This window comes from Amyelois transitella, chromosome 10 (genome assembly GCF_032362555.1).
Source record: "Amyelois transitella isolate CPQ chromosome 10, ilAmyTran1.1, whole genome shotgun sequence".
Taxonomy (NCBI): Eukaryota; Metazoa; Arthropoda; class Insecta; order Lepidoptera; family Pyralidae; genus Amyelois; species Amyelois transitella.
The window spans coordinates 3,891,282-3,905,911 of NC_083513.1; the positions used below are offsets into that span (position 1 = coordinate 3,891,282).

General features: G+C 33.3%; 1 protein-coding gene across 1 annotated transcript; it reads left to right on the top strand.

Annotated features, from left to right (window-relative positions):
* The first annotated feature begins 3,927 nt into the window (after positions 1 to 3,927).
* LOC106137656 (homeobox protein Hox-B4) lies at positions 3,928 to 13,155 on the top strand. Its single transcript, XM_013338518.2, has 2 exons — positions 3,928 to 4,459; positions 12,509 to 13,155. The coding sequence occupies exons 1-2, from the start codon at positions 3,928 to 3,930 to the stop codon at positions 13,153 to 13,155; spliced, it is 1,179 nt and encodes a 392-aa protein (XP_013193972.1).
* The last annotated feature ends 1,475 nt before the right edge of the window (positions 13,156 to 14,630 follow it).

Below are 14,630 nucleotides of genomic sequence, written 5' to 3' on the forward strand. Positions count from 1 at the left end.
AAATCGCCAACACAAAATATTCTTTGTTTTAAATTACTTTCTTATTCCGTGACTGAATCTCAAAACAAAACAAGAAACAAATAATACGATCAAAGTCAGCTAAATAGGTTTTTCTCCAGCTGCGAGCTTGAAAATCTAAACGTAATAAGTGTAGTGATGCGTTTACGCCATATTGAACTGTAAATTTGTATTTTAAGGTGCATATTGGGGTGTTGGATTGTTTGGGAAATTCAAAGTTTGATTAAGGGCCTGTCGTATTGTTCATTAAACTTGGATTAAGTTTGCGCTGGATAGAACGAGCGGCAAGCAGTTAGCGTTGAGAAAAAACAGCGCGAGGGGATAACTTCCAACAAACTTTAAGATAACATTGTCTCGAGATCGACATTGATTCAAATAAGTAGCTGTACCGTGCAAGTACTTATATCTAGCTAGCTGTCGTTAATAATAAATAAAAAATTGCTATATTTTGTTTTTTGCAAGAGTCATTTAAGTTTATTCTTCAAAATTCAATAAAATTATAAAAAATCTACTCACTGACACTTCTTTGTCTGCATGTTTAAAATTAGCCACTGTTATTTTGATGATGGGACGAAATATTTCTTATTCATTATTAGCTATATCATTAATTATTATTTATTACCTGTCTTCTTCTCATGCGATTGTTCTTTACGCGAACAAAATGATCCTTTGACCATGATCCTGGAATATACTATAGTCAGTGTGACAAAACTAAATCAATTTTAACCAAACCCATGAATGAACCTATGTACTACTTAGTTCATTAACAAATTATTGAAAAGCTTTACATAGACTCAGAACAAATTCTTAACAAAATTTCCATGACCGCCGCATCTATTTATTGATCAAACACCCATTGAACGGGTGTTACCACCTTTTAGTAGCAGCCGGCTAGTAGCAAGGACCCTAAAATGTAAAGAGTATAGAAACGAAGCTATATTGATTTTTTGATACCAAATCTTAGTTTGCTTAGCAACTTAAAGTCAAGTTTACGTACATATGTAAATATAGTCACGTCTATACGTCCTAAGACGCCCCATCTTTAAACCTATGCTTAGTGGTAGAATTAAGATTCAAAAAGTGACAGGTTGCTAGGATATTGTCTAATAAAAGAATCTTAAGTAAGCCTTTTTCTTCACCTTTTACGATATCCATGGGAAAGAGATGGAGTGGTCCTATTTATTTGTATTAGGTAGAGCCTGAAAGCACAAGGCAAAACACAAATATTGATTTTTAAATTAAAACTACATTAGAGATTAAAGGAGAAGACTTTTCGAGCGGTTAAGGCATATTGCGGTGTCCACGGGCAGATTTCGAGTTATTTAATTTTAAGATAACTGCACGACTTAAATATCTTCATGAAATTTTTACTAAGCCATTTAATTTTCCTTTTTTCGATAATGTTTGTGCGATAGACCACAATATGCCTTATAATTAGCAAGATAAAGTGTTAGATGCACACTAGCTTCAATAATGACTTCTTGTTCACTTTTGCCTTGAAAGTCCCTTTTGTAATTATCAGGGAACAGAGAATTTAAAAAAATTGTAGTTTGCTTACTAACAGATTACTTAGGTGAATCGAAGATAAAAAAAATATTTAACTAATTCTATTGAGGATTTACTTAGTGGGTACTCTTTCAGTGAGTTCGTTCGTTCGTGTAATCACGTCCATATACCTTAGACGTATACAGCAACCTTGTAAGACTTGTAGGCTCAATGTTAGAATTGAGATGCAAAAAGTGACTCGTGTCTAGCCCATCGCCTAAAAGAAGTATTCCAAGTTTAAAAGCCTATCCCTTAATCGCTTTTTACGACATCTATGTTATAGAGAGGGAGTGGTCCTATTCTTTTTTATATTGGTGGTCGGGAACCTCACGCCTGAATTTCAGTGAGTGTTTACCTGTCTGTATTCTCCTTATTTTTAACCATGACTTGGCAAAATCGAACCGATGACCCTCCGGCATTGTGATCGTCTAATTCAATAAAATCACCGGACATTTTTGTTTATTTGTCTGTTCGCCCGTCTTTGTCGGCTACTTACTAGTGTATTGGCGGCTTAAGCTACATGATATAGACCATGACTGTTGTTTTTGAGGGTTAGAAGGAATTATTTAGATGTCATGTAACTTACCCTGTAAGATTGTTTTAAGAAATGTCTAACGATTGTTGGTGATGCTATTTTAAAGTATTAATATCCTTTTAATTGGCCTCGTATAAGAAATACCTAATCTCTGGCACAAATATAGAGACTTTGCATTTTGCCTGTTTAGTTTAAGCAGATATTCCATAACAAATAGGTTGGTTTGGCTATGGTTTCAATTGGGTATTTTCTTGTGATATTTTTTATTTTAACATAAGGAGAAGGTTTAATTTCGTAACAGTAAATGACTCATTATCTGTACTTTCTTTAAGTCTCAGTTTTTCGTCTTGGTATTTTCCATTGGCAGATGACTTTTTATTTATATTTTACTCTTATATGATCCGTTTAAAAATGCGTTGTTATGGATAATTTTAAAAATTCTGTTTAATACAATTCATAAAAGATTTTCTTATTATGTTATTAAATTATATAATACAAAATTATTTGTACTTAATAAAATTTTTAGAATTTCTATAGACGTTAACGACCGGTATCAATATAAATAAATACGTAAGTAATCCACTTATCACCATCAGAGTAATGCAAATGACAAGTATCAGTAAAACAATTAATTTACACTTAATCATATCCCACTTATACTTTATTATAAAAGAACAATAGTAATGAAAACTAAAGGAAATTGCATATTAAATATTTAAAACGGCCGTGTCGTTACGAGCAGGAGACCATGTTCATTCTGTATTATTATTAAAACAGCTTCTTAATCTCTTCTACGCAAGTCCCCAGTATTGTTCGTTCTCTCTGTTACCCTATTGCATAATTCGCTGTGGAAGAAAGAGAGCTGTATAGCGTACCACTATATTCCACAAACCCATTCGCTTTAGCTCTATTTCATTCGCACGCATCGCGTTGTGTATAGGTGGAAAGGGGAGATTCATTGTCGCGGTTTAATGCTTCACAACGCAGGAGTAATTCAAATTCAATTCTATTTCAATTGCCATAGAATTTAGATTTGGATTTTCAGTTGTGAATAAGTCAGCATAAGAACAGCTCCGCCTTAAAAATGGAAGGTGGTATGTAAAAATTGATGAACATGTATAGGAGTCCTTAAAGTGACAGAGTGCGCTGGCGTGTTGGACAGTGTATATTGTTTCAAAATGTCGTCCCAGGGTAGCGCACCTTCAACGCCTTTGTTTATTATCAAACAGTGATAAATCAAATGACTCTGCAAATTATTCCGTTTTACAAAACTCGCAATATTGTGATCAAAATAATTATTAAAACTTTGTGCATGTGAAAAGTGGACTTTGTTGTGGACAAAATTGTTACTGTCTTATCGAAATTGGGAAGAATTTGACGTAAATAACGGAGCAATGAATATTTTAGAACTTTATACCCAGTGATTTTGTTTTGTGACCGTGCCTAATGGATTAGTTGAAACATTTTAAAAACAATTGATTGTTTGTGAGTTTGTTTTAGGTATATTTTCATGATCGTATTTGTGTGAAAATAATATTTGTGCACATTTTCAATACTGTCTTTGTATCTTGTGAGAAATGGACATGAGATTTGAAAAGAAATTTTGCCGACTATATTGAAAAGTATTATTTGAAATTGACTAATTAACTAAATAAATGCTCTTATAAAATAGCGATACCTGTATCTCATACGATAAGTCACTTTCTAAATATAAAACAAGTGACCGCACAGACGAATCAAAGGTCATGCTATCCCGTGACGTTTGAATGGCGGCCATATTAGCAGGCGTGCTGGACGCGAGGTGATGCGCCGACTCGACCACGCCCATCATGAGCTCCTTCCTCATGAACGGCGGGTACCAACCGCAGCCGGACCCCAAATTCCCGCCTTCCGAAGAATACAGTCAAGCAGACTACATCCCACCAGGAGAATATTACCAACACCAACATTTACAATATGGGTATCAGCATCAGTACGCGCCTGTACAGATTGGAACAGGGTACGGCTATGGAGGATACTATCACCCTTTGCCACAGCATCCCCCAGTGGCACCACCTCCGCGGCCCCCAGAACCGTCGCACCCATCGGATGCTGATCACGGTTATGTTCCACCACATAGTGACGTCCCGCCGGGACTTGCAGAACTTGGACTAAGATTAGAGAGACATATAGAAGAGGCGGCACCAGCTGGGAGGAAACTACATGCATTGGGCAGAGAAGGCTCTCCGGCGTCAGAAATGGATGACGAAAGGCTACTGCTAGACAGTCCGCCAATTGAAGATGATGATTCATCTATCTGCTCGGACAATACTGACAGGGTTATATATCCGTGGATGAAGAAAATACATGTTGCAGGTGCTTGTAAGTATTGTATTTGCCACATTTATTTCTTAATATTATTATACCTAATAATAGACATTTATAATATCCTCTATTTTACTTATTTCTCTAATGAATACAACTTTCCATTTAGCTTGAAAATGAAAAGGTACTCTCATTTGTAAGTCTAAAAAAGCAGGTTGAAATCACTTATAGATGACAAGTGATTCTAACCTGCTTTTTGTTCGTTTGTCATCCGTCGTTTGTGATCCGAATCGAATCTACGAATGTAAATATTCTTCTCAATGTTAATATCAATAATCAAACTTATACTTATCAGGCTTCAACTTACGAGCTCAACTAACCAGAGCACATATTTATTTAGCTTTATTTGTCTCCCTTATCATGTTTATTTAAGTAGGTAGATATTATAATCATCGGAACTACGCTGGACTATTGATAAGAGATAACTGACTCATATTTTCGAAGCTACTGTTTCCTAAAGCAGCTTGCTATTATAGTAGCCATTACTTAATAAAGAATTAATTTAACAGTAGATTTGATTAGATCTTGTTCTTCGTCCTCAGAAAATGCTTCGTTATTTTCTGAGGTCTAACTTAAATTTACCAAAAATATAATATGTAAGTATTTAAATGTCCTATTTAATCTTTTGTCTGGCCAAAATATGGGAACGCACATTCTTTCTTTTTGAATTCCATCAGGAATATATAAAACGCCCCTTACGTTTCATGTATTTTAGATGTTGACCTTACTTGCCAGCCTTCTAAGACTTCGTTGGAGGTACTTAAATAGCAGGTGTCTACAACAAATTTGAAATGCAAGCAGCATTGAGCTTCTACGATTTGCGTTGGCCTTCCGCACATGTTTCAATGATACGTCGGCAAGTTTTTAACAGTTATGTAGTAGTAGTAAGACATTATTGACCCAACCATTTTGATCATTTTGATAGCCGTAACAATATGCTATGTTTTTAAAAGAAGCATAGTTTCTAGAACATCTTTTGTCTCCTGTCTCCTACCTGAGATCATCTGTTTGTGTCGCCTTTTTTCAAGCTAAGAAGTTTCAATTTAAGAAAATTTTTCATATTATCATCTATATGTACTTCATGTTTTCGCTGACTTTCCTTATTTCTTTATTTTTTTTTATACAAATAATCGTATCTGAATTCCAATATTGACAAATAATTAAAATAGTAAATAATTGGAAAGTTATAAAATTATCATTTATAAAATATCTGATAGGTAATAAAAAAACATACCGCATATCGATATATAAAAACATACTCGTATTCAAAAAGATTGATACGCGCGTTAATCCAATGTTTGACAGTTAATTTCACCATTGTGCTCATAAAATATGAGTGCAAATACCTTTTAAAGTGGCGCAAAGGGCCGCGTGTGCACATTAAAGAACCTAACAAATTACCAGCGATCAATAACACTTCAAGAGTTTTTAAACGCTCAAGAATCCTTCTCTTTGATCTGTTTTGACAGATTACTAATGCGATGTCATTAAGTTCCTGAGAAGGTCCTTTCATATGACAATGGGTCCCAAAGGTCTATACACTAATGTTAATGAGTGTCGTTTATTTTTATAGCTTTTAAATACATGTTTGTGGTCGAGAATTCGCCGTGAAGATTATCAATGTCTAGTTTTTGTGTCCTTTGGTGGGTTCGCATTGGTGACATTATTAAGTGGTGCAATTTGTAAACCTGAATTTGTTTTGTCAGTTTCTTCTTGTCGATTTAAATTTCATAATACTTTTAAGCATTTCTTAACAATTAGGTTAATTTTTTGTTTACATTTGAATCTTTTTGATAATTAATACCTATATAATTTTTAAGGAAATGTTGATATTTATTTTTATAAATAATTATCTAAATATCTTTTTCATTTCATTCTGAGATTTTTACAAACGTATTAATTACAACAGTTATACTGTAAAAACAATGATTCATTACTACAGAAAATAATTATGGAAAACAATTGTAATATTAGGTACAAAGAAGATGAGCTCATGATTAAAAGTAATGAGTAAATGACAAGGTCTTGTAATTAAAATGACACGCTATACGGATACACTGTATAATTTTCACTTATATCACTGTGATACAAAAGTGAACACACAAGTACTTAATTAATAATAATAATAAGAAAAAAGAACATAATTATTTCAATACCGTATTTAGGAATGTGTAATGAATACAAATCATTGATCACATCCACCTACGTAAAGTCATGTCGACGACGTGCAAACAAAAGTTTGTTAGTGATAATGGAATGATGACAGCGCTTCAATCAAAATTGCTGCAAATTATGCATATTGTGTTCACCTCGAGATACGCGACACAGATAGTGTTATTCCATGTAAGATTGCTGATTACACGTGATGCAATACTTAGGTATTCTCCAGGTCAAGAGCATTAACCAACCGGTTTGATCGATCGCCGGCCGAATCGCACGTTTCCTCGGAAAGGTTCAGCTTATCGACACCTGTCATTGTCGAACATTTTTCACTGGTACACAATAGTGGGACGATTTCAGGCCGTGTGTTCGTAGTAATGAGGCGGGACCACCAAGTGGGATGATAGCGCATGCGTCGTAAGATCGACTTGAGATTAACAGATCGAGACCACACATTCGTCGCAGGTAGCCGGTAATTCAATTCAGATTGTCATCGTCCTGATGATGTGATAGCGCTAACGAAGCGAAGATGGAACACTCGACCGGTAGCCGTAACGGGTTATCGTGTTTTGCACTCGACGATAAAGAAAATAATGAGAAGCGTTTTTCTGATGACATGATGAATTAGATCACTTTTATAGAGCTCGATGATAAAAGCGCTAATTTCTGATTTGGTGATTTTAGTACGAATTATTTAATGGAAGAAGATTTTAGATATCCTAGCTGCTGAAGTGAACCTCTTTTTCATAAAACAACTTCTACTTTCATTTTCTTAAGACATTTTCTTTCAAACCTTATATTCTTCCTCTATTTTTTTTCCTATATATAAAACACTTGGTTATTTAAAAAAATATTGACATTTTAATGCTACTGTGTAGATAATCTAAAGAATCCAGTCATAGTCGATATTTCAAAATCTCTCTTCCATCTTATTGGTATTTGCCTTTGAATCATATAGCTTTTAGCGCTTTATATACATAACGTGATATGTTTAGTAAGAGAAAGGAATATTGTGCCTTTAATGACTTCCAGTTACCATGATCGTCAGTAATGGGGGAGTGACTAAAGAGAGAAAGTTACTCAAAATCTATAAAAATAATAGGTATGATTTTTAACCCGGTCATAACCTCAGGAAAAGATGATATGTTCACGTTATTTCCCATTTGCATACATTAATAACGATGAAACACGAAATTTTAATAGAATTGAAAACAAGATTAACTATTTTAATAAAATCAATATAACCAATAGCACATACTGTATATAACATTACTTTTACATAACTCATAGAATACGAGTACCTAGAGTAAGTAATTAACCCAGTGGCAATTAACCTTGTCTTACGATTTGAGTGAGAGTGAGTCGGATTGCTTTTGATTTATAATTACATATCATGTTTAGGAAACCCGATGGCTTGAGCCAAGGTAAACGTGTTTTAGGGAATAAGTTATACGTACGTAAACATGCTTTAAATAAAGCTAGTAATAATACTTTAGTATAAGACTTCTTTATAATACTGTCAAAGCAATTTACGGTATTGTTGAGCATTAGCTATGGATCCGTTCCAGAAAAGACAAGGCCAATAGTCAAAATATTCGAAGGAAACATTTACGTAGATGACTCAATAATTTCTAATCACGATGTAAAATAAAATATATAAAATTAACATTTAATACATGATTTTATGAAAGTATTCTATTTCCATTATTATCAAATGATTCCAGAATTAAGCTGGGAGTATACCTGAAATGGAAACAAATCCGTTTGGATAGCTCTCAAATTAATTCAATATATTTTTAAATGGCTCTTTCACTCTTATGTTCTGCTTGTTACTTTTTCTCATGTTAAATTAACATCATGAAAGTAGTAAGCACAAAGATGGCATATTCAAATCAATTGGTTTTTTTAAAATATACCTACTTGTTTCTTTACTTACTTAACGTACATAAATATAAATAAATAAATAAATATATACGGGACAAATTACACAGATTGAGTTAGCCTCGAAGTAAGTTCGAAACTTGTGTTACGAGATACTAACTCAACGATACTATATTTTATAACAAATACTTATATAGATAAACATCCAAGACCCAGACCAATCAGAGAAAGTTCGTTTCTCATCATGCCCTGGCCGGGATTCGAACCCGGGACCTCCGGCGACACAGACAAGCGTACTACCGCTGCGCCACAGAGGCCGCAATTTAATTTAAGCTCGTCGGTTACATGAAAATTACATGCCTATTACCAAATTTACCTACTGGACCCGGATCAATGGCAATGCGGCTTGTAGCCTGACCACTCAAAATCTCGGCCCTCCCCGCCGACCGCACATACCGGCTTAACCGCGACATTCCCAGGAAATTCCGAACGGACCCAATATCTTGTAGCTATCCCTTTCTGGCGTACACGAAAAAGATTTTCTCTCCATTTTTCCTGGTAACAGAGTGTTGCCCACATTTTTTATACGTCTACATAGCGCGTAGTAACAAGCTAGTAGGTATTTGGAAATCGATAAATATTGGTGATACTACATAGTGAGTTATTATTGGCTGAAGACTGTCTATCGATTTTATTCATTACTATTACTTGAAACGATTTAGCGCCACTTACATGCACGAATTTAGCGCTACCTACATAAGAATATAGGTTTTCGCAATCCACAGTAACTCTAGTTTTTACCGGGATGATGAACCTAATTCCTTTTAAGTCAGCAACTCCGCCTGCGTAAAACAAAAATAGTCGTTAATTTTTATTGCCGCGGGAATTTCGAAATATCCTCCCATAGGCCTTTTATCTGCATGGTAATTTCCAAATCTCTAAATTGATGATATATCAGTCCATCGGTCACTCATTGCTCTTATACATATATAAATAGATTAGATTGTGTAAATTAAAATAATTAGTTAAATAAATCTAGATCACAAGTCTAATAACTCTAATAGTTAGTCTAATAGTAGTTTTGCTTTTTATAAAGGTACGATTCAAATAATCTTATAATTGAAAATTTCTAACACATTTATAATCAGTGTAACTTGTATGATGCCTTTGATCATATAAGTAGTTTTATTTCTTTATGACCCTATTAAATGAATGCTGGGAATTTAAAATTTACATGTCTGGTACTAAGTCTTTATATTAGACTCGGAGGGTTGGGTATTCGAATAATTCTAGTCTTGCCAGACTTCTCGTACCTCTGTGAATAGCATTATTATTTCGTTTTTTTAAAGATCCTATCTATAAAGTCCTGAGTATTAGGGGCCGAGAATGAAAAGGAAAGTCGATGTCCAAAATTCATTTCCATTTAAATGCATATGCAAAGTTTCTACTAATATTCCTTTCCTTCCTCCTGGCTTTAGTCCCGGTTACATACTCACCACTCGGGAGAGGAACCCGGGCAATGCCTTTGACTATGGATCCTGGATTGGGTGAATAAGGTTTTTACACGAAGCGATTCTCGTCTGACCTCCGTAACCGTTTCAGGTAAATCTAACCTGTACGAGTATTAAATCATATGTTTCCTCACGATGTTTTCCCTCACCGAAAAAAAACTTTCTACTAATAATACTTCCAAACAATTCACATTACCTCATTATACTGCCATTAACAAAATTACTTCTTAAATAAGTCTTCAAAGTAATCCTTTTACGGAACAGCCTTTTTCTTCGACATGGAGTATAAAGGCAATTTCCGCTGACGGAAATTAACGAATTTCTTCAAACTTTAACAAAATGACTTCATTTGATAAGGAGTTATACATTTATTTTTACTGTTATTGGCACTTTATTTGTACTTAAGCCATTCTAATACTGAGAAAATTAAAATTTTTAACACATTTGATGTAATGAGCTAAGGGTAATTTAATATTCAAAATGTAGATACCTTACTGATTACGTTAGTTCGCATTTTTGTAAAAGCAATATTTATAAATTTACTTAAGAAATAATGTTGAATATAAGTGGTTTTAAGGTTTGAATACCACACAAATTTATATTGATTTTTCTGAAACAGTTTGAGAATTAATTGATTTTTTTCTAGCATTTTCAGGCAAGGAATAGGTTCCCTTATAAGGTTTGATAGTCGTCGGTTCCTCAGGATCTCTTTTCGAGTTGTGGATAAATGGACCCTGGGCCTCCTTCCTTTTATTTTTTTACTCATTATACGCAAAAAAACATAAAACGCTAATATTCCATAACCCTATCAAAATTATTACATTTCTATACAAAATTAGTAACCTACCGCAAAAATAATTTCATTACTTCTTCACATCTTCCCATCCAATCAAGTATCAAATTACACTTTGCATGTGCAGATGCGTTATAACTAATTTACCCTGTACATTGTTTGAAAAACGAACTAATTTACTAGCGCAATTAATCAAAACAAAAAGGAAGCCATGCTCGTGCATGTGTAATTATTATGCACATTAATTAACGGTGTTGCCAGTGTTGCCACATAAATTATTCAGCTCGGAGCTGGCACGCAACTGGCTACCTTATCTATACGTAGTACATAGGCAATCCTCATTCACCGACAGTGAGGACGATATCATGAAGTTTTAAAAAATAGTTATTTCATTTTTGTTTTGGTTGAACGTTTCGTTAATTCTTCTTAGGACAATCTTAGTGTGAAGCTTCTTTATGATTTAACTTCTAAAGATGCAAATAACTGAACCCAAATTTAATGAATTTAAAAAAAATGTATTTGAATTCGAATTTTGCTACTTACTATGATAGCAGTGCGCTCATAATTCGTACACATGTAAATTTTGTCCTCTTAAGGTATATATAAATTGTGGTGATTATAAAATATTAATTAAACTGCGCGTGGATAAAACGTATATAACAAGTATGAGACATTATTATATATATTATAGGTTTTGCTTGACGTAGAATAGGCTTGAAAATAAATTTAATGGCATTTTTTTTTTATTAAAAAAATATTTTTTTTTTATTAAAAATAAATGTTGACAATCTGCGTGACTGCAAATTTCTTTGGACTTTTCTCCTATGTGTGAATTAGCAAAAATGTTTTCTGGAGACTTGATTTTGTTATGCATAAAATAACGCCTCTTACCCGAAGAGATAATCAGAGACTACAATATCTTTCCACTTGGCAAAATCTCTACATCCTTCTTTTACTTCATCCACATTCATCATTCTATTCATGCAAGCTTGGGGCCTTATGGTCTTAACAATAACCAAAATTTTTATTAAACGCAAATCATTGTACGATGTATATAAATAAAAAAAAATTGTTTGGGTGCTCTACCAGCAATTTTGGGATTAAGAAGTTCTAGCATTACTTACTTTAATAACATATTCAGAATGTACTCAAAAGCATCACGTGTTATAATTGATATTTTCCTGAAAATTTCTATGAACCACCCTTTCTATATATTCTATAATACTAACCCTGATTTAATCTGTAAACATAGCCAGCAATTGATAAATTTGTACACGTATGTGTACCTTACACGAATGTTATAATGATCGTTTCTGTAAATCTTAATAATTTGTACATTACACAAAAATTTAATATTATACCTCTATTAATATATGTCCTATAGAGGAATCAAACCGGTGGATGGCAATTAAGTGAAAACTTTTATCAAAAGCTATTAGTAGACTTTGATTTAAGTATATATAAAAGAATTTGACTTCTTTTATGCTGCTTGTATAATTGAAACCAAAAAAATATTTCACTGATGATGGGAAAATAATCTTGAAAAAACAAAATCAACTTTATTTATTGTTAAACAAGATTCCCACTCGTCGTTTTTTACTTCTCTCATTCTTAGAAATTCATTATGATACCATTGTGATCCATTAAACTTGGAAAAGCATGAGTGCGACTGAAATGATTGAAAATTGTTTTCTTTTACAGCAAATGGATCATTTCAACCTGGGATGGAACCAAAGCGGCAGCGCACAGCATACACCAGACACCAAATATTAGAATTGGAGAAGGAATTTCACTACAATAGATACCTTACAAGAAGAAGACGAATAGAAATAGCCCATACTCTAGTCCTGTCAGAAAGACAAATTAAAATCTGGTTTCAGAACCGACGGATGAAATGGAAAAAAGATAACAAACTTCCAAACACCAAAAATGTTAGGAGAAAAACCAACCCGGCTGGAGTAACCACCACGGCTAAAGGAGCCGCTACACCAAAGAGTAGAAGTAAGAACACAAACAACAATGATAAAAAGAAATCTAACAACAATGGAAGACCAGACAGTATAGAAAATGTAACAGATAATATAATGAACGACTTGCATTGCGTCGGAGCGCAACAAAATTTATCACACGATCCAGCGATTAGTCCGATGTCGCATCATGGGAACCAGATGAATTCGCATCCCATGACACCTCATCATCTTCATATGATGGGGATGCACGCTGGATTGGACCCATCTATGGTTGCAAACCTGTCGACCCACGGGTCGCCAGTTGGCAACACGGGTTGTGGAACAGGCATCCCAAACCAGCCAGTCATCAAGTCAGATTACGGTCTCACTGCCTTATAATCTTTAGAAGTGTAAAAAAGAACTATATTTTCTTTAACGAACTTACTGTAATACTTACCATTCCTTTGTGTCGATAAGGTGTAATAAAGTGATCATAATACTAATTTAAGATTATTTTAAGTTGTGTAAGTATTGTTAGCGTAACCAGTCATAATGAATGTTTGCATAGATAAGTGGAAAACTCTACAATGTCAAAAGTGTGATTTCTATTATTTTAGGATAGTCATTAAACATCTGAGTGTTGAATTTGTACAATTTAATTTAAGTCATTGTCGTAAACTGTAAATTTATTTATTCATTTTAAATTCCACAAGGTTATGAAAATTAAATTTTAATTTATAAGGTGTAGTCTATTACCCTACCTTTTTTATTATCTGTACATAATAAACTAGGTACTTAGTTACCATATCTTATTGAAAATTCTGTAATATTTATAAGTCTGCAATTCTTTTTCGTTACCATAAGTGGAAATAGCTGTTGTATCATTTATAAATATATGATATATGAGATCTAAATCACAAATATGCAACGAACTATGTTTGTATTAAAATATTACGCGGGGAATTAGTTTACTTATTATCTTACAGCGTGTAATCAATAGAATTTTTAGAATATCTATGGAGCTTTTTAGAATATCTATGGAGGAAAATTTATTTTTGACAGAAATTACCTGCGATATTCTGGTTGTTACTTTGCACAGATAATCTCATCTTATGCAAAAGAGTTATGGGTGCTTACAGTGCTTTATAGCGATGAATCATGATTTATTATTAAAATTTATGTTCATTTCCATTAAAAACTTCTTTTGACTTGCCACCTAACGTTATTATATTATATAGCTTTTCTTTTTTCAAACATTATACAAACCTTTAGCTTTTATGAACAATCCATAGGCCGTGGTTAATAATTTAAACATTCAAAATCTCACACAAAAATAACACTTTGTGATGTAGACAATGACTTAGGCTAAGATACAAAATGTGAATTTTAGTTTTAATTGGGAAATTGTTTTGTAACTAAAATAGGAAATCTGTGAATATGAAACCAATAAATAATAGTAACGATATGAGAGACTTCATTTGTTCTACTACAAAAATCATAATAAACATGAATAAGTATATCACTAATAGTATAAACTATACATATAATATCTCTATCTAATGACTCGAACACTAAGCTTTGTTGTAATTCAAATAAACTGAAAATTTATTATTATTTGTATATATACTCTTCACATGACGATCGAATTATCAGTTCATATATCTTTCATTATTTCTCCTGGCGTTAGTCTCAGTTATATCCTCATCTCTATGGAGAGAAGCCTGATTTCGAACAAATTATAAATGGTTATAACATAAAAATTTTAACTTCTTATCACCCGTGATGCCTCAATGTCTGTTTTATTCACAACATTCATTATATTTTGCATTTGCACACATGCTCGATCATGCTCATCTCGTCGATATCATAACCTT

What these genes read in the sequence shown, in the direction of transcription:
- LOC106137656 (XM_013338518.2), top strand. Translation starts at nt 3,928, where the DNA reads ATGAGCTCCTTCCTCATGAACGGCGGGTACCAACCGCAGCCGGACCCC. An exon ending in AATACATGTTGCAGGTGCTT is followed by an intron (nt 4,460 to 12,508) that starts GTAAGTATTGTA and finishes TTTCTTTTACAG; the next exon opens with CAAATGGATCATTTCAACCT.